This window comes from Hyla sarda, chromosome 8, assembly GCF_029499605.1.
Source record: "Hyla sarda isolate aHylSar1 chromosome 8, aHylSar1.hap1, whole genome shotgun sequence".
Classification (NCBI taxonomy): domain Eukaryota; kingdom Metazoa; phylum Chordata; class Amphibia; order Anura; family Hylidae; genus Hyla; species Hyla sarda.
This window is the reverse complement of record NC_079196.1, coordinates 128,796,144-128,823,790: the sequence shown is the minus strand read 5'-3', so window position 1 is coordinate 128,823,790 and position 27,647 is coordinate 128,796,144. Positions and strand designations below refer to the sequence as shown.

General features: G+C 47.2%; 1 protein-coding gene across 6 annotated transcripts in view; it reads left to right on the top strand.

Annotated features, from left to right (window-relative positions):
* PMS1 (PMS1 homolog 1, mismatch repair system component) overlaps positions 1-27,647 on the top strand; it is a 666,172-nt gene that overhangs the window by 517,893 nt on the left and 120,632 nt on the right. For all 6 annotated transcript variants that reach the window (XM_056533911.1, XM_056533910.1, XM_056533915.1 and 3 more), the window contains one exon: positions 13,707-14,189. In XM_056533911.1, coding sequence (XP_056389886.1) covers positions 13,707-14,189 — 483 coding nt within the window. The remainder of the gene's footprint in view (positions 1-13,706; positions 14,190-27,647) is intronic.

Here is a 27,647-nt window from a genome sequence, read left to right as displayed (position 1 = left end):
ATGCGGCTGCATGTGCGCTCGGGGCATGGGGCGGCCGTCATTACTCTGGTTCTTCTCGACGGCCGGGGCGCGGTAACTCCACCCACAGGGCCGCCGGAGCTTCTGGTGGCGCGCATCGCCCCCTCCAATCAGTGCTGCGCGCGCATGTCTGATGGCGGGGGTCGATCCTCAGTGCCCCTGCTCTGGGAACGCCCCTCTCAGGGGTTAACTCTTTTCCTGCCATAGGGGATGCTATTCTGCCCTCTATACTCACAACTAGACTGCTAGTCTCTATTTTGTCACAATAACATATTGTTCCTACAATGCCCACTGACTCCACTGCTCCCCCAGATCCCCCAGTTTCCCTGGATGTTACAATTCCGGTGGATTCGGCGTTTGGTTTCTTCCTATCCCAGTTTATGGCTGAATTGACTCAAGTCCCCCTTGTGGTGGCTGAGGCCTCACGTGACTAGGTGTCTACCTGGAAGAGGTCTGTCCTGCGCTGACCCTCTGGCGGGTCCCGCTCCTCTTTTACACAAGCCTCACGCTCTCTCTCGAAGCGTACTAGGGGTGTTTGTCTGACTTTTACATTGAGTCTCCAGATAGACGTGGGCATTCCTCCGTGGGTCTTGCCTCCCCGTGTCATCTGGTCATGGACGTCGCTCCTCCAGAGGAGGTTTACGGAATCGCCGCTCTTCCCTGCCAGAGCCGCGTACCCGGTCAGGGTTGCCCCCCTCCAGGTCTGCCTCCATGCGTTCACTTTCGTCTGGTGAACTGGCGGATCAGGTTTCCGAATCGGCATCTGGCTCAGAGGACCGATCGGATATGGTTGAAACGGTGCACTCATTGGTTGCGGCCATAAGAGACACCCTTCACTTAGAGGACCCAGGATCTTCGGACGTTACGCCTGAAGTATCCTTTCATCGTGCTTAACCAGCACCTCAAGGATTCAGCTCTCACGCTGAACTTCACATCCTTCTAGAATCTGCATGCAAACATCTGGACTATAGGTTCACGGGAATGAAGAGGGTTCAAGTGCGTTACCCATTCGCCAAGGACCTTGCCTCTAAGGTGGTTTCCCATCTCTTAATGGTTCCACCAATTTCCTGCCTCTCTAGGCTACTATAGTGCCGCTGGTAGAGGAAGCTGCCTTCAAGGACTTGACGGATCAGACGGTGGAGTCCTTGGCGGAGTTTGCCTCGGACGCAGCAGGCTCTGGGTCCGAGGCCCTATTGTTGTGGTGCTTACAACTCAGTCTGGGTATCTTGGCGGGATTTCTCCCGGAGGGTCTATCTTGCTTGGTTCTCCAATGCTGGGGAATTCTGTGCACAGCTTCCATGCAGTCAGTCCGTGGTGCTGCCTTTGCTGTGGGTCCCCTAGCGGCCCTCCGCCGCTCCATGTGGCTTTGGGCGTGGGATATGGATGCCGTCTCCAAAAGGGTCTCTTACCGAGTTGCCTTTTACTGGTACCGGTCTCTTTGACAAGCGCCTTCTCGAGATTATCTCTGTGGCGCCGGGGGGTAAAAGTTACTTGTTGTCTCAGCATAAGGCTTTCTTTTATTCCCAGGGGAAGTCCTCTTCCGTTCGGTCCTTTCGTACCTTTGGCCCCAATAAGGGATCTCAGCATGCACCTTCGCGGGACAAGAGGTCCCCCTCATTCTGGGCACGTTCGCCTTGGAATTCGGAAGTTCACATGGAGGGCAGCCACCACCCGCAGGTTTTTTCTCGGGTCGGAGTTCGTCTCTTACTTTTTCGATACATCGGGACCACACACATTCAGGAAGTCCCGAACACCACGGTCTCCTCCGGGAAGCAGTTTCAGGAGACCCTCTAGTCCCTGCCCAGGGAGTCAACGTCTCCGTTCCTACAGGGGAATATTTGCGGGGCATCAAGGATGCCTTCCCCTCATATTCCTATATCCCGGCCATCTGCGGTTCCTTCGCCTTCCAGTTCCGGAGGGGCTCTTTCATCTCGTAGCCTATCCCTTTGGTCTGGCCTCTGCTCATCGGGTCTTCGCCTCGATCCTTGCACCAGTGATAGTTCTGTTGCGATCGTGCGGAGTCTCGGTGATTCCTTACGTGGACGACCTTCTTGTCAAGGCTCTCATCAGAGTCTAGACTCTAGGGACTGTGGGTCTTACACTCCAGACCCTGATTCGCTTCGGGTGAATGTTCAGCTTAGACGAGTCGTTCCTCTCTCCCACCCAGTCTCTGATCTTCTGAGACCTCACTTCCGCGGTCCCTGTCCGGATTTTTCTTCTGCTGGACAACCGTCTGACACTCCTGTCTGGTGTCCGCTCTCTTCGGGCCACGGCCTCGGTTTCCATACAAAATTGTATGAAAGTTTTGGGTCGGCTGGTAGCGGCCATGGAGACCGTGCCCTTTGCCCAGTTTTCATTATTGTCCCCCTCAACTGGCGGTTCTCTCTCTATGGGACAGATCTCCTCTGTTTCTCGGTCGCAAGATTGCTCTTCCTCGTTGGATTCCTGAGTCTCTGCTCTGGTGGCTCCGTTCCCCCCTTCTTCAGGGGTGACCATTCCTTCCCTACTGGGGCAGGTAGTCATGACTGCTGCCACTCTGTCGGGCTGGAGCAGCATGTTCAGGGATTGGTCGCTTCAGGACCTCTGGCCTCTCCGGGTAGCCCTTCTTCCAATACACTTTCCGGACCTGGGGGTGATTCTTCTTGTCTTCTTCATGGGGAGTCCCATCTTCTGTCCGCATCCAGGCGGCGCTCGCAGTTTGGCAGTGTTGTCGAGGTGTCAAAGAGTCTCCTCTGGATGGAACGTATGTTTCCGGCCTTTTTCGGCGGTTTCCTTCCAGGTGTGCTCACTGGGAAGCGGACTTCCTCAGCCGGTCCTCAGCCGACCCCAGCGAGCGGTCTCTACATCCAGTAGCCTTCGTGCAGACCCGCATGCTCTGGGGCATTCTAGACGGAGACCCTTTCGTGTCCGGCACAATCTAAATATTCTTTCATTTGTGTTGAGGTCCTGGGACACCCTGGCTCTAGCCGTGGCTGCTATTGGGATTCCTTGGGGTGGGTTTCCTCTGTCCTCTCTGTTTTCTCTCCTTGCTCTCCTCCCCAGGGTTCTGAGGAAGCTCAAAACAGGGGACGTCCCCACCATTCTGATAGCTCCAGTTTGGCCCCGAAGTTCGTGTTACGCCGACGTAGTCAGGCTCCCGGACGACGCTCCTCTGCGCCTTCCGCTCCGCCTGGATCTACTCTTTCAGGGTCCTCTTTGCCACCCCAATTCACAGTCGCTGCATTTGACGGCGTGGCAGTTGAGACCGCGGTTTTGAGGGCCCACGGGTTCTCTTCCCAAGTCACTCACACCATGCTCAAGGCTAGTAAGCCCTCCTCCGCAGGAATTTACCACCGTACTGGGCGGTCTTATTTTCGTTGGTGTGAAGCTGAGAACTTCTCCCCGGTGACCTTCTCGGTTCTCCATCTTCTCTTTTTTTTTTTTTGCAGTCGGGGTTGGAACTGGGGTTATCTCTCAGTTCCCTTAAAGGTCTGGTTTCCAACTGGGGTTGTCTCTCAGTACCCTTAAAGGTCAGGTCTCAGCCCTTACTGTTCTTTCCAGAGGCCCCTGGCTTCTAATCCTCTTGTCCGGACCTTCCTGCAAGGAGTGGCGCACGCCTTTCCTCCTTAGCGGTCACCTTCTCTCCCTCACCTTCTCCCCCTTGGGACTTGAATTTGGTTCTGAGTGCCCTCCAGGGTGCACCCTTTGAGCCCCTTAAAGAGGTTTCTCTCCGCCTCCTTTCTGTGGCGTTTCTTGTTGCTATCACCTCCATGCGGAGGGTGTCTGATTTGGCAGCTCTCTCCTGCCGTTCTCCGTTTCTGGTGATCCACCAAGACAAGGTCATTTTCCGGCCAGATACCTCCTTTTTGCCTAAGGTGGTTTCGGCCTTTCATCTCAATGAGGACATTGTCCTCCCGTCTTTTTGTCCTGCTCCTTCTCATCCTAAGGAGCGCTTACTACACAAGCTGGATGTAGTTCGGGCTGTTCGGTCTTATCTCTCCATCACTTATTCGTTTCGTCAGTGTGATTCCTTTTTCGTCCTTACCGAAGGTCGTCGCAAGGGACAACCTGCTTCAAAGGCCACCATTTCAATGGTTTTTGTGGGGCATGTCGCAATTATGAAGCCCATATGGTGCCAGAACAGCAAAAAAAAAAAACACATGGCATACTATTTTGGAAACTAAACCCCTCAAGGCACGTAACAAGGGGACCAGTGAGCCTTAAATAGCTCAAAATTATAGATCACTGTTACGCAGAGCGCTCTGGGTCCCTGCTCCTCCCCGGAGCGCTCGCGGCGTTCACCTTCTTGCAGTGCCCCGGTCAGATCCGCTGATCGGGAGCGCTGCATTAATGTTACCGGCAGGGATGCGACCTGCGTAAGGGGGACGCGCCCGCTCGCAGCTCGCATCCCGGTCTCCTCACCCGTCCTGTTCCCCGACGGCTCAGTCCCGGCGCATGCGGCCCCGCTTCCTAGGGCGCGTGCGCGCGGGCTCTCTGCGATTTAAAGGGCCAGTGCGCCACTGATTGGCGCCTGGCCCAATTAGTGCTCACACCTGTGCCCTCTCTATATAACCTCACTTCCCCTTCCCAGTATTGCCGGATCTTGTTGCCTTGTGCCAGTGAAAGCATTTCCTTGTATGTCCCAAGCCAGTGTTCCAGACCCTCTGCCGTTGCCCCTGACTACGATCCTTGCTGCCTGCCCTGACCTTCTGCTACGTCCGGCCTTGTTCTTGCCTAATCCCTTGTACCGCGCCTGTCTCAGCCGTCAGTTGCGGTCGAGTCGCTATCGGGTGGAACGACCTGGGGGTTACCTGCCGCTGCAAGTCCATCCCGCTTTGCGGCGGGCTCTGGTGAAAACCAGTAACCCCTTAGACTCCGTTCCCCTGGTACGGCCCACGTCATCACCCCACTGACACAGAGGATCCACCACCAGTATCCTCACAGTATCCGGATCCTGACAGTGGATCCGGCCATGGATCCCGCTGAGGTCCCGCTGCCAGTTGTCGCTGACCTTACCACGGTGGTCGGCCAGCAATCTCAAAAGATAGCGCAACAAGGACAACAGCTGACCCAACTTACTGTCATGCTGCAACAACTCTTGCCACAGCTTCAGCAACCATCTCCTCCGCCAGCTCCTGCACCTCCTCCGCAGCGAGTGGCCGCTCCCAGCCTCCGCTTGTCCTTGCCAGACAAATTTGATGGGGACTCTAAACTATGCTGTGGTTTCCTGTTTCAATGTTCCCTACACTTGGAGATGATGTCGGACCAATTTCCCACAGAACTGTCTAAGGTGGCTTTCGTGGTTAGTCTCCTGTCTGGAAAGGCCTTGTCATGGGCCACACCGCTCTGGGACCGCAATGATCCTGTCACTGCCAATGTCCTTCATCGCTGAGGTTCGTAGTGTCTTTGTGGAACCAGCCTGGGCCTCTTCTGCCGAGACTGCTTTGTTGAACCTTGTCCAAGGAAGTTCTTCTGTGGGCGAATACGCCATCCAATTTCGTACTCTCGCTTCTGAATTATCCTGGAACAATGAGGCCCACTGCGCGACCTTCAAGAAAGGCCTATCCAGCAACATCAAGGATGTACTGGCCGCACGAGAAATTCCTGCTAACCTGCATGAACTTATCCATTTGGCCACCCGCATTGACATGCGTTTTTCTGAAAGACGCCAGGAGCTCCAACAAGAGAAGGACTTTGTTCGCACCAGGCGATTTCTCTCCCCGGCTCCTCTCTTCTGAAGTCCACTGCAATCTGTTCCTGTGCCTTCTGCCGTGGAGGCTGTGCAATTTGACCGGTCCCGTCTGACCCTACAAGAGAGGACTCGCCACCGTAACGAGAATCTATGCCTGTACTGTGCTAGTACTGAACACTTCCTAAAAGACTGTCCTATCCGCCCTCCGCTCAGGAAAAACGCACTCCGATTCCGCACAAAGGTGAGACAGCTCTAGGTGTGAATTCTGCTTCTCCACGTCTTACTGTGCCTGTGCGGATTTCTCCTTCTGCTAACTCCTCCTTCTCAGCTGTGGCCTTCTTGGATTCCGGTTCTGCAGGAAATTTTATTTTGGCCTCTTTCATTAATAGGTTCAACATCCCAGTGACCAGTCTCGTCAGACCACTCTACATCTCTTCAGTTAATGGAGAAAAATTGGACTGCACTGTGCGTTACCGCACAGAACCCCTGTTAATGTGCATTGGACTGCATCACGAAAAAAATGTAATTTCTTGTCCTACCCAACTGCACCTCTGAAATTCTCCTCGGCTTGCCATGGCTCCAACGTCACTCTCCTACCCTTGACTGGACCACCGGGGAGATCAAGAGCTGGGGTTCTTCTTGTCTCAAACAATGCCTCAGCTTCGCTCCCGTCAGTCAAACCCCTGTGGCTCCACCTATACCAGGTCTTCCCAAGGCTTACCAGGACTATGCCGATGTTTTCTGTAAAAAAACAAGCAGAGACTTTGCCACCTCATAGGCCTTATGACTACCCTATTGACCTCCTTCTTGGTATTACTCCACCCCGGGGCAGGATCTATCCTCTGTCCGCCCCTGAGACTCAAGCCATGTCTGACTACATCCAGGAAAATTTAAAGAGGGGATTCTTTCGCAAGTCCTCATCCCCTGCCGGAGCGGGGTTCTTCTTTGCTTAGAAAAAAGATTGTACCCTACGGCCATGTATTGACTACAACGGTTTAAATAAAATCACCATTAAAAACCGCTATCCCCTGCCTCTAATCTCGGAACTCTTTGACCGCCTTCGTGGTGCCAACATCTTCACTAAATTGGACTTAAGAGGCGCATATTATCTCATTCGCATCAGGAAAGGGGATGAGTGGAAAACTACATTTAATACCAGAGACGGACACTTCGAATATCTTGTTATGCCCTTTGGGCTCTGAAACGCCCCTGCAGTCTTCCAGGACTTCGTTAATGAAATATTTCGGGACTTATTATATACCTGTGTTGTGGTTTACCTGGACGACATCTTGATTTTCTCCTCTAGTCTAGAGGAACACCGACGTCATGTCCGCCTAGTGCTCCAGAGACTCCGCGAAAATCAACTGTATGCCAAAATGGAGAAATGTCTCTTTGAATGTCAATCTCTTCCCTTCCTAGGTTACCTAGTCTCTGGCCAGGGACTTCAAATGGACCCAGACAAACTGTCAGCGGTTTTAGATTGGCCACACCCTTCTGGACTCCGTGCTATCCAATTCTTCTTAGGATTTGCCAACTACTACCGACAGTTTATTCCTCATTTTTCCACCATTGTGGCTCCGATTGTGGCCCTAACCAGGAAGAATGCCAACCCTAAGTCCTGGCCTCCTCAAGTGGATGAGGCCTTCAATTGCCTCAAAACTGCATTCGCTTCTGATCCATCGAAACCCTTCTTGCTGGAAGTGGACGCCTCCTCAGTCAGGGCCAGAGCCGTACTCCTTCAAAAAAACTCTACCGGACATAATATTACTTGTGGTTTCTTTTCTAAAACCTTCTCTCCGGCGGAAAAAAATTACTCCATTGGTGATCATGAACTTCTGCCCATCAAGCTAGCTCTGGAAGAATGGAGGCATCTACTGGAAGGTTCCAAACACCCCATTGTCATCTACACAGATCACAAGAATCTCTCGTATCTCCAGTCTGCCCCACGTCTGAACCCTCGTCAGGCTAGGTGGTTGTTGTTTTTTGCCTGCTTTAACTTGGAGATTCATTTTCGTCCTGCTGACAAAAACGTCAGGGCTGACGCCCTTTCACGTTCCTCTGATGCTACCGAATCTGAAGCCCCTCTACAACACATAGTACCTCCTGAGTGCCTGGTCTCCTCTGCTCCAGCTTCTATTAGACAAACTCCTCCTGGAAAGACCTTTGTCCCTCCACGCCAGCGCCTCAAGATCCTCAAGTGGGGACATTCCTCGCACCTCGCTGGCCACGCTGGCGTCAAGAAGTCCATCCAAGTTATTTCTCGTTTATATTGATGGCCTACGCTGGAGGGGGATGTTGCTGATTTCATTCGGGCCTGTACAGTTTGGGCCCGGGACAAGACCCCTCGCCAGAAGCCTGCTGGACTCCTCCTTCCTTTACCTGTTCCTGAGCAGCCATGGTCTCAAATTGCCATGGATTGTATTACGGATCTGCCTGTATCCCATGGCAACACCGTCATCTGGGTGGTCGTTGATCGTTTCTCCAAGATGGCACATTTCATTCCGCTTCTAGGTCTTCCTTCTGCGCCACAGTTGGCGAAGCTATTTTTTATGCATATTTTTCGCCTTCACGGGCTACCCACGCATATCATCTCGGATAGAGGCGTCCAATTTTGGAGAGCTCTCTGTAATCAATTAAAAATCAAATGAAATTTCTCGTCCTCCTATCATCCCCAATCCAATGGGCAAGTAGAGAGAGTTAACCAGATCCTTGGTGACTATTTGTGACATTTTGTTTCCTCCCGCCAAGACGATTGGGTCGACCTTCTACCCTGGGCTGAATTCTTGGACCTTTTAAAATCAATCCTGTCTCCTACAAACTTCTTCTTCCCCCTTCTCTCCGTATTCCTAACTCTTTTCATGTTTCTCTTCTCAAACCTCTTGTTCTTAACCGCTTCTCTCCCAAGGTTGGTGCTCCAGCTCCTGTCTCTGGCTCCTCCGATGTCTTCGCTGTTAAGGAAATCCTTGCGTCCAAAATGGTCAGAGGTAAAAAAAAAAATTGTCTTCAGGGCCACAATTTAAAATGCTCTCACACTGTCCCTCCTAACATGTTTCGCCACCAAAGTGACGTCTTCAGAGGTTATGGAACAATGGCCATTGTTCCCTAACCTCTGAAGACGTCACTTTGCTGGCGAAACATGTGAGGAGGGACAGTGTGAGAGCATTTTAAATATCAGCATAGCACCCATATTCTGCACATTCTGCAGATGTGCTGAGTAGATCTCACAATTCCAGTTGGTCCCTAGGGACAACCAGTTACATTAATACATGTGGTGCTAAAAATGCTGTTTTTTTTTTTTTTTTTTAAATCACCTTTAGCTCTGTTTATTCACATTATTGTTTAATTACTTATAAATAAAAATTAAGTTTTATTAAAGTGAGGGATAAAAAGTGGACTTTTTGCTCAGTCCCTTTGGGCTGAGTTGAGGTAAATAAACAGTGAGCCTTAACACCCCACAGGTGTTTCACAACTTTTTGTTAATGTTGGATGCGTAAATGTTTTGTTTTGTTTTTCACTTAAATGCTAGTTTTTCCCCAAATTTTTAATTTTTACAAGGGATAATAGGACAAAATGCCCCCCAAAATTTGTAACCCCATCTCTTCTGAGTATGGAAATACCCCATGTGTTGACGTCAAGTGCTCTACTGGCACGCTACAATGCTCAGAAGAGGAGTCACATTTGGCTTTTGAAAAGCAAATTTTGATGAAATGATTTTTGTGGGGCATGCCGCATTTAGGAAGCCCCTATGGTGCCAGGACAGCAAAAAAAAAAAAAAAACACATGGCATACTATTTTGGAAACTACACCCCTCAAGGAACACAACAAGGGGTACAGTCAGCCTTAACACCTCACAGGTGTTTGATGACTTTTTGTTAAAGTCGGATGTGTAAATGAAAAAATAAAATATTTACATTTTTACAAGGGGTAATAGGAGAAAATGACCCCAAAATTGGTAACCCCATTTCTTTTGAGTATGGAAATACCCAATGTGTGGATGTCAAGTGCTCTGCTGACGCACTACAATGCTCAGAAAAGGAGGAGCGCCATTGATCTTTTGGAGACAGAATTTGGTTGGAATAGAAGTCGGGGGCCATGTGCGTTTACAAAGCCCACCGTGGTGCCAGAACAGTTGAACCCCCCCACATGTGACCCCATTTTGGAAACAACACCCCTCACATAATTTAATAAGGGGTGCAGTGAGTATTTACGCCCCACTGGCATTTGACAGATCTTTGGAACAGTGGGCTGTGCAAATTAAAAATTAAATTTTTAATTTTCACGAACCACTGTTCCAAAAATCTGTCAGACACCTGTGGGGCATAAATGCTCATTGTACCCCTTATTACATTACGTGAGGGGTGTAGTTTCCAAAATGGGTCACATGTTGGGGGGGGGTACATTGTTCTGGTACTATGGGGGCTGTGTAAACACACGTGGCCTTCAATTTCGGACAAATTTTCTCTTCAAAATCCCAATGGCGCTCCTTCTCTTCTGAGCATTGTAGTGCGCCAGCAAAGCACTTTACATCCGCATATGGGGTATGTTCTTACTCAGAAGAAATGGGGTTACAAATTTTGGGGGCTGTTTTCTTATTTTTCCGTGTGAAAATCAAAAATTGTAACACCAGCATTTTAGTGAATTTTTTTTTTTTCATTTTTCCATCCAACTTTGAAGATTTTTCATTAAACACCTGTGAAGTGTTCAGGCTCACTATACCCCTTGTTACGTTCCGTAAGGGGTGTAGTTTCCAAAATGGGGTCACATGTGGGTATTTCTTTTTTTGCGTTTATGGCAGAACCGCTGTAAATTCAGCCACCCCTGTGCAAATCACCAATTTAGGCTTCAAATGTACATGGTGCGCTCTCACTCCTGAGCCATGTTGTGCGCCCGCAGAGCATTTTACGCCCACATCTGGGGTATTTCCATACTCAGGAGAAATTGCGTTACAAATTTTGGGGGTCTTTTTTTCCTTTTAACACTTGGGAAAATAAAAAGTATGGGGCAAAACCAGCATGTCAGTGTAATTTTTTTTTACATTAACAGGCTGGTGTAGCCCCCAACTTTTCCTTTTCTTAAGGGGTAAAAGGAGAAAAAGCCCCCCAAAATTTGTAGTGCAATTTCTCCCAAGTACGGAAATACCCCATATGTGGACCCAAACTGTTTCTTTGAAATGCGACAGGGCTCCGAAGTTAGAGAGCGCCATGCGCATTTGAGGACTAAATTGGGGGTTGCATAGGGGTGGACATAGGGGTATTCTACGCCAGCGATTCCCAAACAGGGTGCCTCCAGCTGTTGCTAAACTCCCAGCATGCCTGGACAGTCAGTGGCTGTCCTGAAATGCTGGGAGTTGTTGTTTTGCAACAGCTGGAGGTTCCGTTTTGGAAACACTGCTGTATAATAAGTTTTTCATTTTAATTGGGGGGACAGTGTAAGGGGGTGTATATGTAGTGTTTTACCCTTTATTTTGTGGTAGTGTAGTGTAGTGTAGTGTATTGTTTTTAGGTTACATTCGCACTGGCGGAGGTTTACAGTGAGCTTCCCGCTAGAAATTTGTGCTGCAGTGAAAAATTTGCCGCAGCTCATACTTGAAGCAGGAAACTTACCGTAAACCTACCCATGTGAATGTACCCTGTATGGGGGGACAAACCTCCAGCTGTTTCAAAACTACAACTCCCAGCATGCACTGACAGACCATGCATGCTGGGAGTTGTAGTTTTGCCACAGCTGGAGGCACACTGGTTGGAAAACCTTCAGTTAGGTTCTGTTACCTAACTCAGTATTTTCCAACCAGTGTGCCTATAGCTGTTGCAAAACTACAACTCCCAGCATGTACTGATGCTGGGAGATGTAGTTATACAATAGCTGGAGGTACGCAACTACAACTCCCAGCATGCCGAGACAGCTGTTTGCTGTTTGGGCATGCTGGGATTTGCAGTTTTGCAACATCTGGAGGGCTACAGTTAGAGACCAGTGCACAGTGATCTACAAACTGTGGACCTCCAGATGTTGCAAAACTACAATTCCCAGCATGCACAGACAGCAAACTGCTGTGTGGGCATGCTAGGAGTTGTAGTTTTGCAAGATCTAGAGGGCAGTATAGAGATCACTATGCAGTGGTCTCTAAACTGTAGACCTCCAGCTGTTGCAAAACTGCAAGTCCCAGCATGCCCAAACAGCTGTCTGGGCATGCTGAGAGTTGTAGTTTTGCAACATATGGAGGGCTACAGTCTCAGACTGTAACCCTCCAGATGTTGCTAGGCAACTTACCGTCTTTCGTCGGATCCAGGGAGCCATCCTCTTCTGCCGCACGACATCGCCGCCCGCGCCGATCACCGCAGCCGATCCCGTCCCGCAGCCTTTACAGAGGGGTAATTGGATCTTCACCGCCCGGTCCCCTTCGGTTCCCCGTTCTGCCCCGCCTATTGTGGGTGGGCAGAACGGGGAAAACTAAAGTTAACCCCCCCGCACCCCCATCTGCTATTGGTGGTCACGTCTAGACCACCAATAGGAGGGGTGACACCCCTGCCACCTCACTCCTATCCCTTCAGGGGGATCGTGGGTGTCTTAGACAACCGTGATCCCCCTTATATTCCGGATCACCGAGTCACCATAGACCCGTATGACCCGAAATCGGCGCAAATCGCAACTGTGAATTCACTTGCGATTTGCGCCGATCGCCGACATGGGGGGGGTCTGATGACTCCCCTGGGCATTTGCGCGGGGTGCCTGCTGATCGATATCAGCAGTCACCCCAGTCCGGTCCCCGCTCGGCGCGCGGTGGGGACTGAAATTCCCACGGGCGTACAGGTACGCCCTGGGTCCTTAAGACCCAGGTACACAGGGCGTATCTATACGCCCTGGGTCCTGTACAGGTTAAAAGGCTGCTGCTGTTTTTACTACCTAAAGGGGACTGCTGCAGATTTTACTACCTATGGGGATGCTGCTGATTTTACTACCTAAAGTAGGATGCTGCTGATTTTACCACCTAAAGAGATGGTTGTGCCCAGAGCAGAAACAAATCCCCATAGCAAACCTTTCCTACTCTTGACAGCTCCTGACATAGACACAGATGTCAGCAGAAAGCACTGTGGTCAGACAGAAAAGAACCATACAACTTCCTCTGTAGTATACAGAAGCTGATAAGTACTGTAAGGATTAAGGTTTTTAAATAGAGGTAATTTACAAGTCTGTTTAACTTTTGGGCACCAGTTGATTTAAAAAAAAATAGTTTTCCTTCGGAGTACCCCTTTAAGGGGGCTACTGCAGTTTATATTACCTAAAGGCGGCTACTAATATTACCCTAACCCTTGAAAAAATTCATGTGTGCTTCTCGTACACTGTATGCACCGCCATTGTATTAAATTCACAGCGATAGGGGGACTCATGATCAAGTTTGCCTAAGGCTTCACAAAGTCTAGAGCCGTCTTTGTGATGAGAGCAACTTCTTCTGCATGTTTGCTGTCTCCCACATGTCTTGTGGCAAACTCTAGACAGGATTTATTGTGGCTCACTTTCAACAATGGCTTTCTTCATTTCAATATTCCATAAAGGCCAGATTTGTGTAGTACACAACTTATAGTTGTCCTGTGAACAGATTCTCCCACCACAGCTGTTAATCTTTGCAACTCATCCAGACTTACCCCTTGGTTGTTTTTCTGATTCATTTTCTCCTTGCCTGGTTTGTTAGTTTAGGTGGATGGTCTAGTCTTGGTAGCTTGCGCTTGTGCCATATTCTTAGCATTTTCTGCTGATGGATTTAATGGTGCTTTGTGAAATGTTCAAAGCTTGGGATATTTTTTCACAAAACAGGTGTATTTATTCTGACACTAAATTGAAGACAGGTAGACACTATTTACTAATTATGTGACTTGTACATGTGACTTCTGATTGTGTTTGTCATTACATAAAATTGCAACTAAATAAATTTGAATCTGTGGTAAACCATGACAAAATGTAGAAAACTCCAAGGGGGTGAATACTTATCTGTACAATTTTAATAAATTTTTTTCCCATACAGATATGAAGAAAAGGCAGCTAAAGACATGCAGAGATACAAGATGCATACTGTAAAAGCTACAAAAGAAACAGTACAAATGGCCAAAGTATCAGGCAAAAAAATTAAACTAACGTTAGACAAAACCCCTGCTCAAAAAATCAAACTGCAAGCCCCAATGTCTAATCAGCAAATTTTGAATAAATTGTTTTATTCTCAAGTGGAGAAGAAAGTTGAAGAGCCAGCCAATAAAACTATTAAAATAGATTTTAGCTTGTACAATCTCAAGAAACAGCTTTACAAACTTGGAAGAAAAGAAATAGATTTTGAAGAAATTACCTTAATGAGTAAACTGAATCTACCTGGAGCTTGGATTGCAGCATCAAAGAATGGCATAGCTTTACTTAACCCTTATAGAGTGGAAGAAGCATTACTCTATAAACGCCTTGTGGAAAACCATAAAATTCCTGTGGAAAAATTAGATGTGCCCATTGTATTAACTGATAGGTAAGTGCAAAGTTAGAACTTTAAAAGTTATGCATAAAAGGGCCCCTGTTTATATTAACAATGGAATTAGTTGTGTGTATTCATTATATGTTAAGCTACCGATGCTTGAATTGCAAGCCTTAAAGGGTACCTCTCATCAAATAAACTTTTGATATATTTTAGATTAATGAATGTTGAATAACTTTCCAATAGCATGTTAATGAAAAATATGCTTCTTTCTATTGTATTTTTCCCGATCAGTCCTGTCAGCAAGCATTTCTGACTCATGCTGGAGTCCTAAACACTCAGAGCTGCCAGCCTGCTTTGTTCACAGCCAAACAGGCTGTGAACAAAGCAGGCTAGCAGCTCTGAGTGTTCTCCTTTGTGAACAAAGCAGACTGGCAGCTCGTAGTGTTTAGGACTCCAGCATGAGTCTGAAATGCTTGCTGCCAGGACTGGTAGGGAGACCCCCTAGTGGTAATTTCTTCAAAGTGGAAAATTAAATAGAAAGAAGCATATTTTTTAATAACATGCAATTGTAAAGTTATTCTGCATACATTAATCTATAATATATCAAAAGTTTTTTTGATGAGAGGTGCCCTTTAACCCCTTAAGGACGCAGGACGTAAATGTACGTCCTGGTGAGGTGGTACTTAACGCACCAGGACGTACATTTACGTCCTAAGCATAACCGCGGGCATCGGAGCGATGCCCGTGTCATGCGCGGCTGATCCCGGCTGCTGATCGCAGCCAGGGACCCGCCGGCAATGGCCGACGCCCGCGATCTCGCGGGCGTCCGCCATTAACCCCTCAGGTGCCGGGATCAATACAGATCCCGGCATCTGCGGCAGTTCGCGATTAAAATGAACGATCGGATCGCCCGCAGCGCTGCTGCGGGGATCCGATCATTCATAACGCCGCACGGAGGTCCCCTCACCTTCCTCCGTGCGGCTCCCGGCGTCTCCTGCTCTGGTCTGTGATCGAGCAGACCAGAGCAGGAGATGACCGATAATACTGATCTGTTCTATGTCCTATACATAGAACAGATCAGTATTAGCAATCATGGTATTGCTATGAATAGTCCCCTATGGGGACTATTCAAGTGTAAAAAAAAATGTAAAAAAATTTAAAAGTAAAAGTAAAAAAAAAGTGAAAAATCCCCTCCCCCAATAAAAAAGTAAAACGTCCGTTTTTTCCTATTTTAGCCCCAAAAAGCGTAAAAAACATTTTTTATAGACATATTTGGTATCGCCGCGTGCGTAAATGTCCGAACTATTAAAATAAAATGTTAATGATCCCGTACGGTGAACGGCGTGAACGAAAAAAAATTTAAAAAGTACAAAATTCCTACTTTTTTAATACATTTTATTAAAAAAAATTATAAAAAATGTATTAAAAGTTTTTTATATGCAAATGTGGTATCAAAAAAAAGTACAGATCATGGCGCAAAAAATGAGCCCCCATACCGCCGCTTATACGGAAAAATAAAAAAGTTATAGGTCATCAAAATAAAGGGATTATAAACGTACTAATTTGGTTAAAAAGTTTGTGATTTTTTTTAAGCGCAACAATAATATAAAAGTACGTAATAATGGGTATCATTTTAATCGTATTGACCCTCAGAATAAAGAACACATGTCATTTTTACCAGAAATTGTACGGCGTGAAAACAAAACCTTCCAAAATTAGCAAAATTGCGTTTTTCGTTTTAATTTCCCCACAAAAATAGTGTTTTTTGGTTGCGCCATACATTTTATGATATAATGAGTGATGTCATTACAAAGGACAACTGGTCGCGCAAAAAACAAGCCCTCATACTAGTCTGTGGATGAAAATATAAAAGAGTTATGATTTTTAGAAGGCGAGGAGGAAAAAATGAAAACGTAAAAATTAAATTGTCTGAGTCCTTAAGGCCAAAATGGGCTGAGTCCTTAAGGGGTTAAGTGTTAGGCCAGGTTCGAAAAGAGTACAGTTTGGCAATATATTTAATTTTTCACCTGGAATGGGAGAAATAATGACCACAAAAAACTGCATCTATTTTTTAAAGATTATGGATGAAAAGGCGCACATTAACCCCTTAACCCCTTAAGGACTCAGGGTTTTTCCGTTTTTGCACTTTCGTTTTTCCCTCCTTACCTTTTAAAAATCATAACCCTTTCAATTTTCCACCTAAAAATCCATATTATGGCTTATTTTTTGGGTCACCAATTCTACTTTGCAGTGACATTAGTCATTTTACCCAAAAATGCACGGCAAAACGGAAAAAAAAATCATTGTGCGACAAAATCGAAGAAAAAATGCCATTTTGTATCTTTTGGGGGCTTCCGTTTCTACGCAGTGCATATTTCGGTAAAAATTACACCTTATCATTATTCTGTAGGTCCATACGGTTAAAATGATACCTTACTTATATAGGTTTGATTTTGTCGCACTTCTGGAAAAAATCATAACTACATGCATGAAAATTTATACGTTTAAAAATGTCATCTTCTGACCCCTATAACTTTTTTATTTTTCCACGTACAGGGCAGTATGAGAACTCATTGTTTGCACCTTGATCTGAAGTTTTTATCGGTATGATTTTTGTTTTGATCGGACTTTTTGATCACTTTTTATTCATTTTTTAATGGTATAAAAAATGACCAAAATACGCTTTTTTGGACTTTGGAATTTTTTTGCGCGTACGCCATTGACCGCCATTTTTTACATTTTTTTGCAGTGTTATAGGTCCCATAGGGACCTATAACACTGCACACACTGATCTTTTACACAGATCACAGGCGTGTATTAACACGCCTGTGATCAGTGTTATCGGCGCTTGACTGCTCCTGCCTGGATCTCAGGCATGGAGCAGTCATTCGCCGATCGGACACCGAGGAGGCAGGTAAGGGCCCTCCTGGTGTCCTGTCAGCTGTTCGGGACGCCGCGATTTCACCGCGGCGGTCCCGAACAGCCCGACTGAGCAGCCGGGTCACTTTCACTTCAGAAGAGGCGGTCAGCTTTGACCGCCGCTGCTAAAGGGTTAATACCGCACATCGCCGCGATCGGCGATGTGTGGTATTAGCCGCGGGTCCCGGCCGTTGATGAGCGCCGGGACCAACACGATATGATGCGGGATCGCGGCGCGATCCCGCTTCATATCGCGGGAGTCGGCGCAGGACGTAAATATACGTCCTGCGTCGTTTAGGGGTTAAAGACAATGGATGTATATTGACGTCCATTGCCGACTCCCGTTACATGAAGCATGAAGCCTCATATCCGATGGGTCCCGGTTGCTATTAGCAACCAGGACCCATGGCTATTACCGGACTTTGCCGATCGGGCTGTTGTCTGATATTAACCCTTTAGATGCCACGATCAAAGTCGATTGCGGCGTCTAAAACGTGAGAAAACACCTGCCAGTTAGCTCAGTTGGCTTTTCGAGACTGCTGACAGTGGTCCGAGGACAGTGGGAGGGTACTAACTTGCCTCTTCACTGTCTGATCGGTGATTTGCTGCTCCATGCCTGAATCAGAAGATTGCATGTTATAGTCGCCTGTGGGGACTAGAAAATAGTTTAAAAAAGTCAATAAATGTGATTTAATCCCTTCCTTAATAAAAGTTTGAATCACCCCCATTTTCCCATTTAAAAAATAAATAAAAATTGTATGTAAATAAAAATAAGCATAAACATATGTGGTACCGCCACATGCGTAAATGTCTGAACTATAAAAATATAAAGTTAATTAAAAAGTGGCGTACACGTAAAATAAATTCCAAAATTGCATGTTTTTGGTCACTTTTTATTCCATAAAATTTTTTATTAAAAGTGACCAAAACGTCCTATCAAAACAAAAATGGTACACAAAAAAATTAGCCCTCATATAGCCCCGTATGTGGAAAAAAAAAAGTTATAGGGGTCAGAAAAGGACATTTTTAAATATATAAATTTTCGTGCAAAATGTTACCATTTTTTTACAGAAGTAAAACAAAATAAAACCTATATAACTTGGGTATCATTTTAACTGTATGGAGCTACACAATAAAGATAAGGTGTCATTTTTACCAAGTGCACTGTGTAGAATCAAAACCCCCCAAAAGTTACAAAATGGCTTATTTTTCCCCAATTTTGCCCCCACACGGATTTTTTTTTTCTGCTTTCACCGGTGAAATGATTGATGTCATTACAATTAATGGCACAAAAAACAAGCCCACAAATGGGTCTCTAGGTACAAAATTTAAAGCGTTATGATTCTTAGAAAGGGAGGAGGAAAAAACGAAAGTGCAAAAACGAAACCAATCCTGCGTCCTTAACTCCTTGGGGACGCATGCATACACCCTCGCGTCCCGTCACTTAAGGACGGAGGGCGTATCCATACACCCTCGGTATTTCCCATCAATGCCGCTCGCCGGGTGGTGATCGGACTGGGATGACTGCTGATATCTATCAGCAGGCATCCCGTGGCAATGCCTACGGGGGTCCTGAGACCCCCCCCCCCCCCCATTTCGGCGATCGCGGCAAATCACTGGTCAATTCAGACCAGCGATTTGCCCGCGATCCAGGCCATTCGGGTCACTGGTGACCCGATCGCCCGGAAAATAAGAATCATCGGAGCTGTCAGACAGCTCCGAATCATCCTAAAGGATAGGAGCGAGGTGGCAGTGTTGCCACCCCCTCCCAACCCCTGCCATTGGTCGGTCAGGCTGACCACCAATGGCAGGAGGGGGGCGGGGGGGTTTGAAGTTAATTTCTCCCGCTCTGTCCACCGATCGGAAGTCGGTACAGAGCGGGGGAACACGGGCGCCGAAGGGGGAACATGGCCCGACTTACCCGGATCGGTGGAGGCGGCGGAGTCAGCATTCCGGAGCAGCGGCGGCAGCAGGAGGAGCGGCGGCCGGAAAGTGCGGCGGGAGAAGGTTGCAGTGAAGATCGCGGTAAGTGATCTTCACTGTGGCCTTCTAAAATCTGCAAAACTACAACTCCCAGCATGCCCACACAGACAAAGGCTGTGAGTTGTAGTTTTGCAACATCTGGAGGGTCACAGTTTGGAGACCACTGTGTAGTGGTCTCTAAACTGTGGTCCTCTAGATGTTGCAAAACTACAAATTTCAGCATACACTGACTGTCTGGGCATGCTGGGAGTTGTAGTTTTGCTACATCTGAAGAGGCACAGTTTGGAGACCACTATAAGGTGGTCTCTAAACTGTAGCCCTCCAGATGTTGCTAAACTACAATTCCCAGCATGGCCAGACAGTCAGGGATGCTGGGCATGTAGTTCTGCAATATCTGGCCCTTCATATGTTGCAGAACTACAACTCCCAGCATGCCTGGACAGTCTGGGCATGCTTAGAGTTGTAGTTTTGCAACATCTGGAGGGCTACAGTTTGGAGACCACTACTTAGCGGTCTCCAAACTGTTCTTCCCCAGTTGTTGCATAACTACAACTCCTAGCATGCCCAGACTGTCCAGGCATGCTGGGAGTTGTAGTTCTGCAACATCTGAAGGGCCAGATATTGCAGAACTACATGCCCAGCATCCTTGACTGTCTGGCCATGCTGGGAATTGTAGTTTTGCAACAGCTGTAGGCACACTGGTTGGGAAACACTGTGCTAGAGTCTGTTTCCTAACTCAGTGATTCCAACCCGTGTGCCTCCAGCTGTTGCAAAACTACAACTCTCAGAATGCACTGACAGGCCATACATGCTGGGATTTGTAGTTTTACAACAGCTGGAGGCACATTGGTTGGAATCACTGAGCTAGAGTCTGTTTTCTAACTCAGTGGTTCCCCACCAGTGTACCTACAGCTGTTCTAAAACTACAACTCCCAGCATGTACGGTCTGTCAGTGCATTCTGGGAGTTGTACTTTTGTAACAGCTGAAGGTTAGGGGTGCCCCCACCATATGAATGTACAGGATACATTCACATGGGCGGGTTTACAGTGGGTTTCCTTCTACAAGTTTGAGCTGCGGCAAATTTTCCGCCGCAACTCAAACTCCCAGCGGAAAACTTACTGTGAATCCCCGCCTGTGTGAATGTACCCTAAAAACACTACACTAACAAATAATAAAAAGTAAAACACTACATATACACCCCCTTACACGTCCCCCCCACCCCCAAATAAAAAGGAAAAAAGTCACATACGGCAGTGTTTCCTAAAGGGAGCCTCCAGCTGTTGCAAAACCCCAACTCCCAGTATTGCCAGATAGCCATAGACTGTCCTGGCAGGCTGGGAGTCTTGCAACATCTGGAGGCACCCTGTTTTGGAAACACTGCTGTAGGGTTTTACTGTAGGTAACCGGGTCCGCCCCTATTGCAAATTCCTTATTTAGGCCTCAAATGCGCATGGTGCTCTCTCACTTCAGAGCCCTGTCGTTTTTCAAGGCAACAGTTTAGGGCCACATATGGGGTATTTCCATACTCGGGAGAAATTGCACTACAAATTTTGGGGCGATTTTTTTCCTTTTACCCCTTATGAAAAGGTAAAGTTGGGGGCTACAGCAGCATGTTAGTGTAAAAAAAATTTAAAATTTTTACACAACATGCTGGTGTTGCCCCATACTTTTAATTTTCACAACAGGTAAAAGGAGAAAATGACCCCCAAAATTTGTAACACAATTTCTTCTGAGTATGGCAATACCCCATATGTGTACGTAAAATGCTCTGCGGATGAACTACATGGCTCAGAAGTGAGAGAGCGCCATGTACATTTGAGGCCTAAATTGGGGATTTGCACAAGGGTGGCTGATCGTTACAGCGCTTCTGACATGAACGCAAAAAAAAAAAATGTGACCCCATTTTGGAAACTACTCCCCTCACGGAACGTAACAAGGGGTATAGTTAGCCTTAACACCCTTCAGGTCTTTGACAAATTTTTGTTAAAGTTGGACATGAAAATTTTTATTTGTCTTCTTTCCCCTGAAATGCTGGCGTTACCCCAAATTTTTCATTTTCGCAAGGGGTAATAGGAAAAAAGCCCCCCAAAATTTGTAACCCCATTTACATATATAAATATATATAAATACCCCACATGTGGAAGTAAAGTGCTCTGGGGGCGAACTACAATGCTCAGAAGAGAAGGAGCGCCATTGGGCTTTTTGAGAGAGAATTAGGCTGTAATTGAAGGCTATGTGTGTTTACAAAGCCCCCATGGGGCCAGAACAGTGGACCCCCTCCACATGTGACCCCTTTTTGGAAACTACACCCCTCACGGAATGTAACAAGGGGTACAGTGAGCATTTACACCCCACAGGTGTCTGACCGATTTTTTGAACAGTCGTCCGTAAAAATGAAAAATTTAATTTTTCATTTGCACAGCCCACTGTTCCAAAGATCTGTCAAATGCCAGTGGGGTATGAATGCTCACTGCACCCATTATTAAGCTCTGTGAGGGGTGTCGTTTCCAAAATAGTATGCCATGTGTTTTTTTTTTTTGTTTTTTTTTACTGTTCTGGCATCATGGGGGCTTCCTAAATGCGACATGCCCCCAAAAACCATTTCAGCAAAATTCGCTCTCCAAAAGCCCAATGCTGCTCCTTCCCTTCTGAGCCCTCTAGTGCACCCACAGAGCACTTTACATACACATATGAGGTATTTCCTTACTCGAGAGAAATGGCGTTACAAATTTTGTGGGGCATTTTCTCCTATTACTCCTTGTGAAAATGAAAAGTTTTGGGTAACACCAGCATTTCAGTGTTAAAAATCTAATTTTTCATTTTCACGTCCTACTTTAACGAAAGTTTGTCAATCACCTGTGGGGTGTTAAGGCTCATTGTACCCCTTGTTACATTCCTTGAGGGGTGTAGTTTCCACAATAGTAGGCCATGTGGGTATTTTGTGCTGTTCTGGCACCATAGGGGCTTCCTAAATGCCACATGCCCCCCAAAAACCATTTCAGCAAAATTTGCTTTCCTAAAGCCAAATGTGACTCCTTCTCTTCTGAGCATTGTAGTTTGCCCACAGAGCATTTTATGCCCTAACATGGGGTATTTCCATACTCAGAAGAGATGGAGTTACAAATTTTGGGGGGCATTTTCTCCCATTACCCTTTGTAAAATTGGTAAATTTGGGGGGAAAAACTGCACTTAAGTGAAAAAATCTTTTTTCATTTACATATCCGACTTTAATGAAAAGTCGTCAAACACCTGTGGGGTGTTAAGGCTCACTGGACCCCTTGTTACGTGCCTCCTTGAGGGGTGTAGTTTCCAAAATAGTATACCATGTGTTTTTTTTTTTTTTTTTGCTGTTCGGGCACATAAGGGCTTCCTAAATGTGACATGCCCCTCAAAAACCATTTCAGAAAAATTCACTCTCCAAAATCCCATTGTTGCTTCCCTTCTGAGCCCTCTACTGCGCCATCCGAACACTTGACATACACATATGAGGTATTTCCTTACTCGAGAGAAATTGGGTTACAAATTTTGGGGGGCTTTTTCTCCTATTACCCCTTGTAAAAATTCAAAAACTGTGTCTACAAGAACATACGAGTGTAAAAAATGAAGATTTAGATTTTTCTCCTTCACTTTGCTGCTATTCCTGTGAAACACCTAAAGGGTTAACAAACTTTCTGAATGTCATTTTGAATACTTTGAGGGGTGCAGTTTTTATAATGGGGTAATTTATGGGGTATTTCTAATATGAAGGCCCTTCAAATCCACTTCAAAACTGAACTGGTCCCTGAAAAATTCCGATTTAGAAAATTTTGTGAAAAATTGGAAAATTGCTGCTGAACTTTGAAGCCCTCTGATGTCTTCCAAAAGTAAAAACATGTCAACTTTATGATGCAAACATTAAGTAGACATATTGTATTTGTAGATCAATATATCATTTATTTGGAATGTCTGTTTTCCTTACAAGCAGAGAGCTTCAAAGTTCGAAAAATGCTACATTTTCTATTTTTTCATCAAATTTTGGAATTTTTCACCAAGAAATGATACAAGTATCGACAAAAATTTACCACTAACATGAAGTAGAATATGTCACGAAAAAACAATCTCAGAATCAGAATGAAATGTAAAAGCATCCCAGAGTTATTAATGCCTAAAATGACAGTGGTCAGAATTGCAAAAAATGCTCCTGTCCTTAGGGTTATAATGGGCTCCGTCCCCAAGGAGTTAAGGGGTTAAAAAAAAAAATATGTTGCCAAATTTTAAGTTGTGTGACCTTGACCTTAGGCTGGTTGTACACATCTGTAAAAAGCCACTCAACAAATACATCATGTATCACAGAACGTCACTCTTCTGTGGTTGGCTGTGTAACATGTAAATCCGACCTTTGGCTCAACTACTGCAATGTTAGGGTATTATGCCTGTTCCTAGTCTTTGTTCAGCTACCTCACGGAGAAATATTATGTGGATCCAAATAACGATGCATGTTAGGCTCCTTTCACACTATGACTATTTATCCGTTATTAAACATCCGTTTTCTGTGTAAAAACGGATGTATGATAACGGATGAAATAACGGGTGCTGATTGCTGAATAACGTCCATCAAAATAACAGGCATGACATCCGTCATGTACGGCCGTTTTAACACCTCTGCCTACAGACTCCCAAAGCAAGGAATACTACTACTTCCATCATGGAACAGACTTGTTTCCATAATCGGAATAGTAATTCCCAGCTGTGGGCGTCTGCTGGTTGCTGGGAAGGCTACATTAGTGTTTGTACTACTACCCCCATCGTAGAACAGACTCTGTTCCATTATGGGGGTTGTAGTAAAGGAGCTGAGGGATTGATCACACCGGGTCTCACTTCTGAGACCCGATGCGATTAGAAGTTCTTAAACAGGAGAACGGGAGGCATGCTCCACTCCCCTGCGATGTACGATGTATTTTACTTTCACTTTTAAATTCCACGCCGGGAGCCCTGAATGGCCGGTACTGAGAAGCCATTCAGGGCTCCCGGCAGGGTTTTCAAATAGAAGCGCTTTGGTGGGGTAAGATATATAGAATAGCTGGGGGGGGGGGGTATATATCTGCTGGAGATATTGCTTCCTGCAGCATATATATACATATTTTCCCCCTGCAGCGCATATATATAAATATATATTGTCCCCCGCCGCGCATATATATATTGTCCCCCACAGAGCATATATATATATATATATATATATATATATATATATATTGTCCCCCACAGCGCATATATATATATTGTCCCCCACATCGCATATACATATTGCCCCCCGCAGTGCATATACATATTGTCCCTGGCGGCACTATCATAAACCCCCGGCAGCGCTATGAATGAAAAGTATTCTTTTAGTAGCGCATCTGGCCGGGAAGCCGGCCGGCCCGATGCATTGCTATATGTCTGGCCCCCCACAGTGCCTCTATAATCATATGCCGCTATGAATGAAAAGTATTCTAACAGCAGCGCATCGTGCCAGCCGTCTTCCCGGCCAGATGCCCTGCTGCTAGAATTCTTTTAATTCATAGTGCTGCGAAGGCATATGATTATAGAAGCACTGTGGGGGCCAGACATATCATTATCTGTCCCCCACAGTGCTTCTATGTACATATGCCACTGCAGCGCTATGAAAGACAAGTATTCTTTCAGCAGCACATAGGGCCGGCCAGATAGAATGACGTACATTTACGCGCCGCCATGATCACGAGCACCGGAGCAGTGCTCGCGTAATGCGCGGCAGGTCCCGGCTGCTATCAGGAGCCAGGGACCTGCCGGTAATGGCTGACATCCGCGATTGCGCCAATGTCCCCCATTTACCCCTCAGATGCAGGGATCAATACAGATTACGGCATCTGTGGCAGTGCGGTACTTTGAATGGATGATCGGATCATCCAGCATGGCAGCCAGAGGTTCCCTCACCTGGTTCCCGCTGTCTCCCGGGGTCTTCTGCTCTGGTCTGAGATCGAGCAGACCAGAGCAGAAGATCACCGATAATACTGATCAGTGCTATGTCCTATACATAGCACTGAACAGTATTAGCAATCAAATGATTGCTATGAATAGTCCCCTATGGGGACATAAAAAGTAAAAAAAGAAGTGGCTAAGCATGTGAAGGGGAAACAGCGCGACTTTGGAGCTCCGTCCCACGGCCGCGATTTTGGGAGAAATACACCGCGCACATGGGAGCAAGACGGTACGGGAGGCACCGCAAACATCAGGGACTGTCCCAACCACATGGGGTGCCTATTTCAAAATTTTTCAGCCCGCTACAGGAGTTAGATGGGCCGCGCAGAGCGATGGCGGGCCATTCCAAGATGGCGCGGGCACCTCAGCCTGATGCAGCTCCCGCCCACCTACCTCCTTGCACCAACAAGAAGAAGAGCTCTGGGGATACTGACGCACGGCCTAATCCTCCCCCGGCACTGCTGAATCTCCCGAGGAGGGCACCGCTTGGAGAAACCTCCTCTTCAACCCCGGAGCACAGCGAGGCAGCCCCGAGGTCCTCTCCACAGGGCCCCAGTCCGGAGGATATACGCGACGCTGGAGCGGTGGAGAGCAGCTGCGCACCCTCACTCCCTCCAGCGCTGCAGAACAAACAGCTGCAGCCTCCGCTCTCTCCGCCAGGGGGACAGGCTGGGCACCCGACAGGACTCTCGGACGCACTGCAGACCTCTATGCCGGCGGAGGAAGGTGGCCTCACTGAACCCCCCACAGGCCAGCAGCAAGCGGGCGCAGACCCCCCCCCCCCCACTGATCATGCCTGTGGGGAGAGCCTCGTCCCCGGCGCTGTCTCAGAGCCTTTCCCTTGATTTTCCGAAGCCCTCCAGCCTCACCTGGACTACACCTATCCTCCTCAGAGGGTGAACATGCAGTGGAGGAGGTGCTGCTTGGGTCGAACACCCCGGCCCTTACCCCATCCCAGGGAGCTAGGTCTCACAAGAGGGCAGCTGATTCAGAACTCTCCATTAGCCCTGGACACCATTTGCCCCCTATCTTTGGCTGGGGGAGTGAACGAGGTCATACCTATACCACTGCCCTTTGCACCTGAGGGTACATCACCTGCACTGAGCGACCCGGCTGGGACATCTGCTCTGTTTGCCCTGGTCTTACTCCCTCTGACCCAAGCTGTAGCGCTGCTAAAGGGACACCCCAAACTGCAGGCGCTTCTAGCCCTTCTCCCCACAAAGGCTGACCTGACGGCCCTGGCCCTTGATATGAAGTATAACTGGCGTCAGGACCTCCAACCTGTCAAAGAGGACATGTCCAACTTACAGGAGAGGGAGAGGAGAGCCTTGGAGAACTTTAAATCTTCAGTCCTTGATACTATCACTGACTTGCAATCTGCTGTTCGTTACCATACTCATATCCACCAGGCTTTTGCCGACCACCTGGACGATATTGAAAACAGAAACCGTCGTAACAATGTGAGACTGAGGGGACTCCCTGAGGCCACCCGTAACCAAGACCTCCTCCCGATGGTCACTGGCATTTTCAATATGATATTGGGTCGACCCCCGGACTCCTCCATTGAAATTGACAGGGTCCACAGAGCCCTCCAAGCACCGAGTACTGACCGGACTCGCCCGAGAGATGTAATCTGCAGAATTCACCGCTATACTCTAAAGGAACAATTGATGTTAAAGGTGCGCCAGAGAGGAGACTTTAATTTTGACGGAGCTTATATACAGATATATCCTGATTTATCTAGGCTTACCCTGCGCCAAAGAGCCCTGCTGCGGCCTCTACTCAGACTCCTTCAAGACCGCCAGATGCCCTACCGCTGGGGCTTTCCATTCGCCCTGCACATCTCTGCTGGTGACACTATAGCGACTCTGAAATCCACAAGTGACCTGCCACGGTTTATGGAAATGCTAAATTTGCCGCCGCTGGATCTCCCTGAATGGACTGATTTTCTGCAAGACCCTTATCCTCCTGCACCATCGAGTACTAACCTGCAGAGGCAAGCAGTCAGGCGCCCACATCCGGACTGGCCGATGCCCCAGAGACAGCGCAAGCCGAAGCGCCGTTCGGATGGACTTTCCACTGAATTCTAACTACCATGTTCATCTCGCAGTAGCCTCCAGCTCGGTTTTGTGGTGTCTCCATGACTGTTAGCTATATCATGCCCCAGCTTTCCCCTCCCAGGGACGCTCTGTGGTTATTGTTCCCGTTGATCCACATTTTTCTCTTCTCCCCCTAAGTTGTGTAATTGATGCCTGACCTCGTCGGGTTTCTTCATTTGAACCCATGGCCGTGGATGGCTCTTGTTGTTCATCTTTATTTGTTTGTTCACTGATTAGACTAGACTGTTTTGTCCTCAATACCTGCTTTATTGCCTACCCAGACTTAGGGCGGGTGCTCGTTCTGTGCGCCCTTTTTGCAGACGATCTTTCTGCATATAGCTTCCCCTTGCAAGTTCTCTTGCCTTTTTATTTACACCATTTTTGATTTGGTTTTTGTGTTTTTTATTGCTGACTACTGTATTTTCTTTTTTCCTAGTGTGCCTTCCTGCTCTCCGGAGTCCTCCGGCCGCCCCTTGGTTAATATATCATATGCCGCTTCTCTGACCTCCCCATCACCTGAATGTGAGT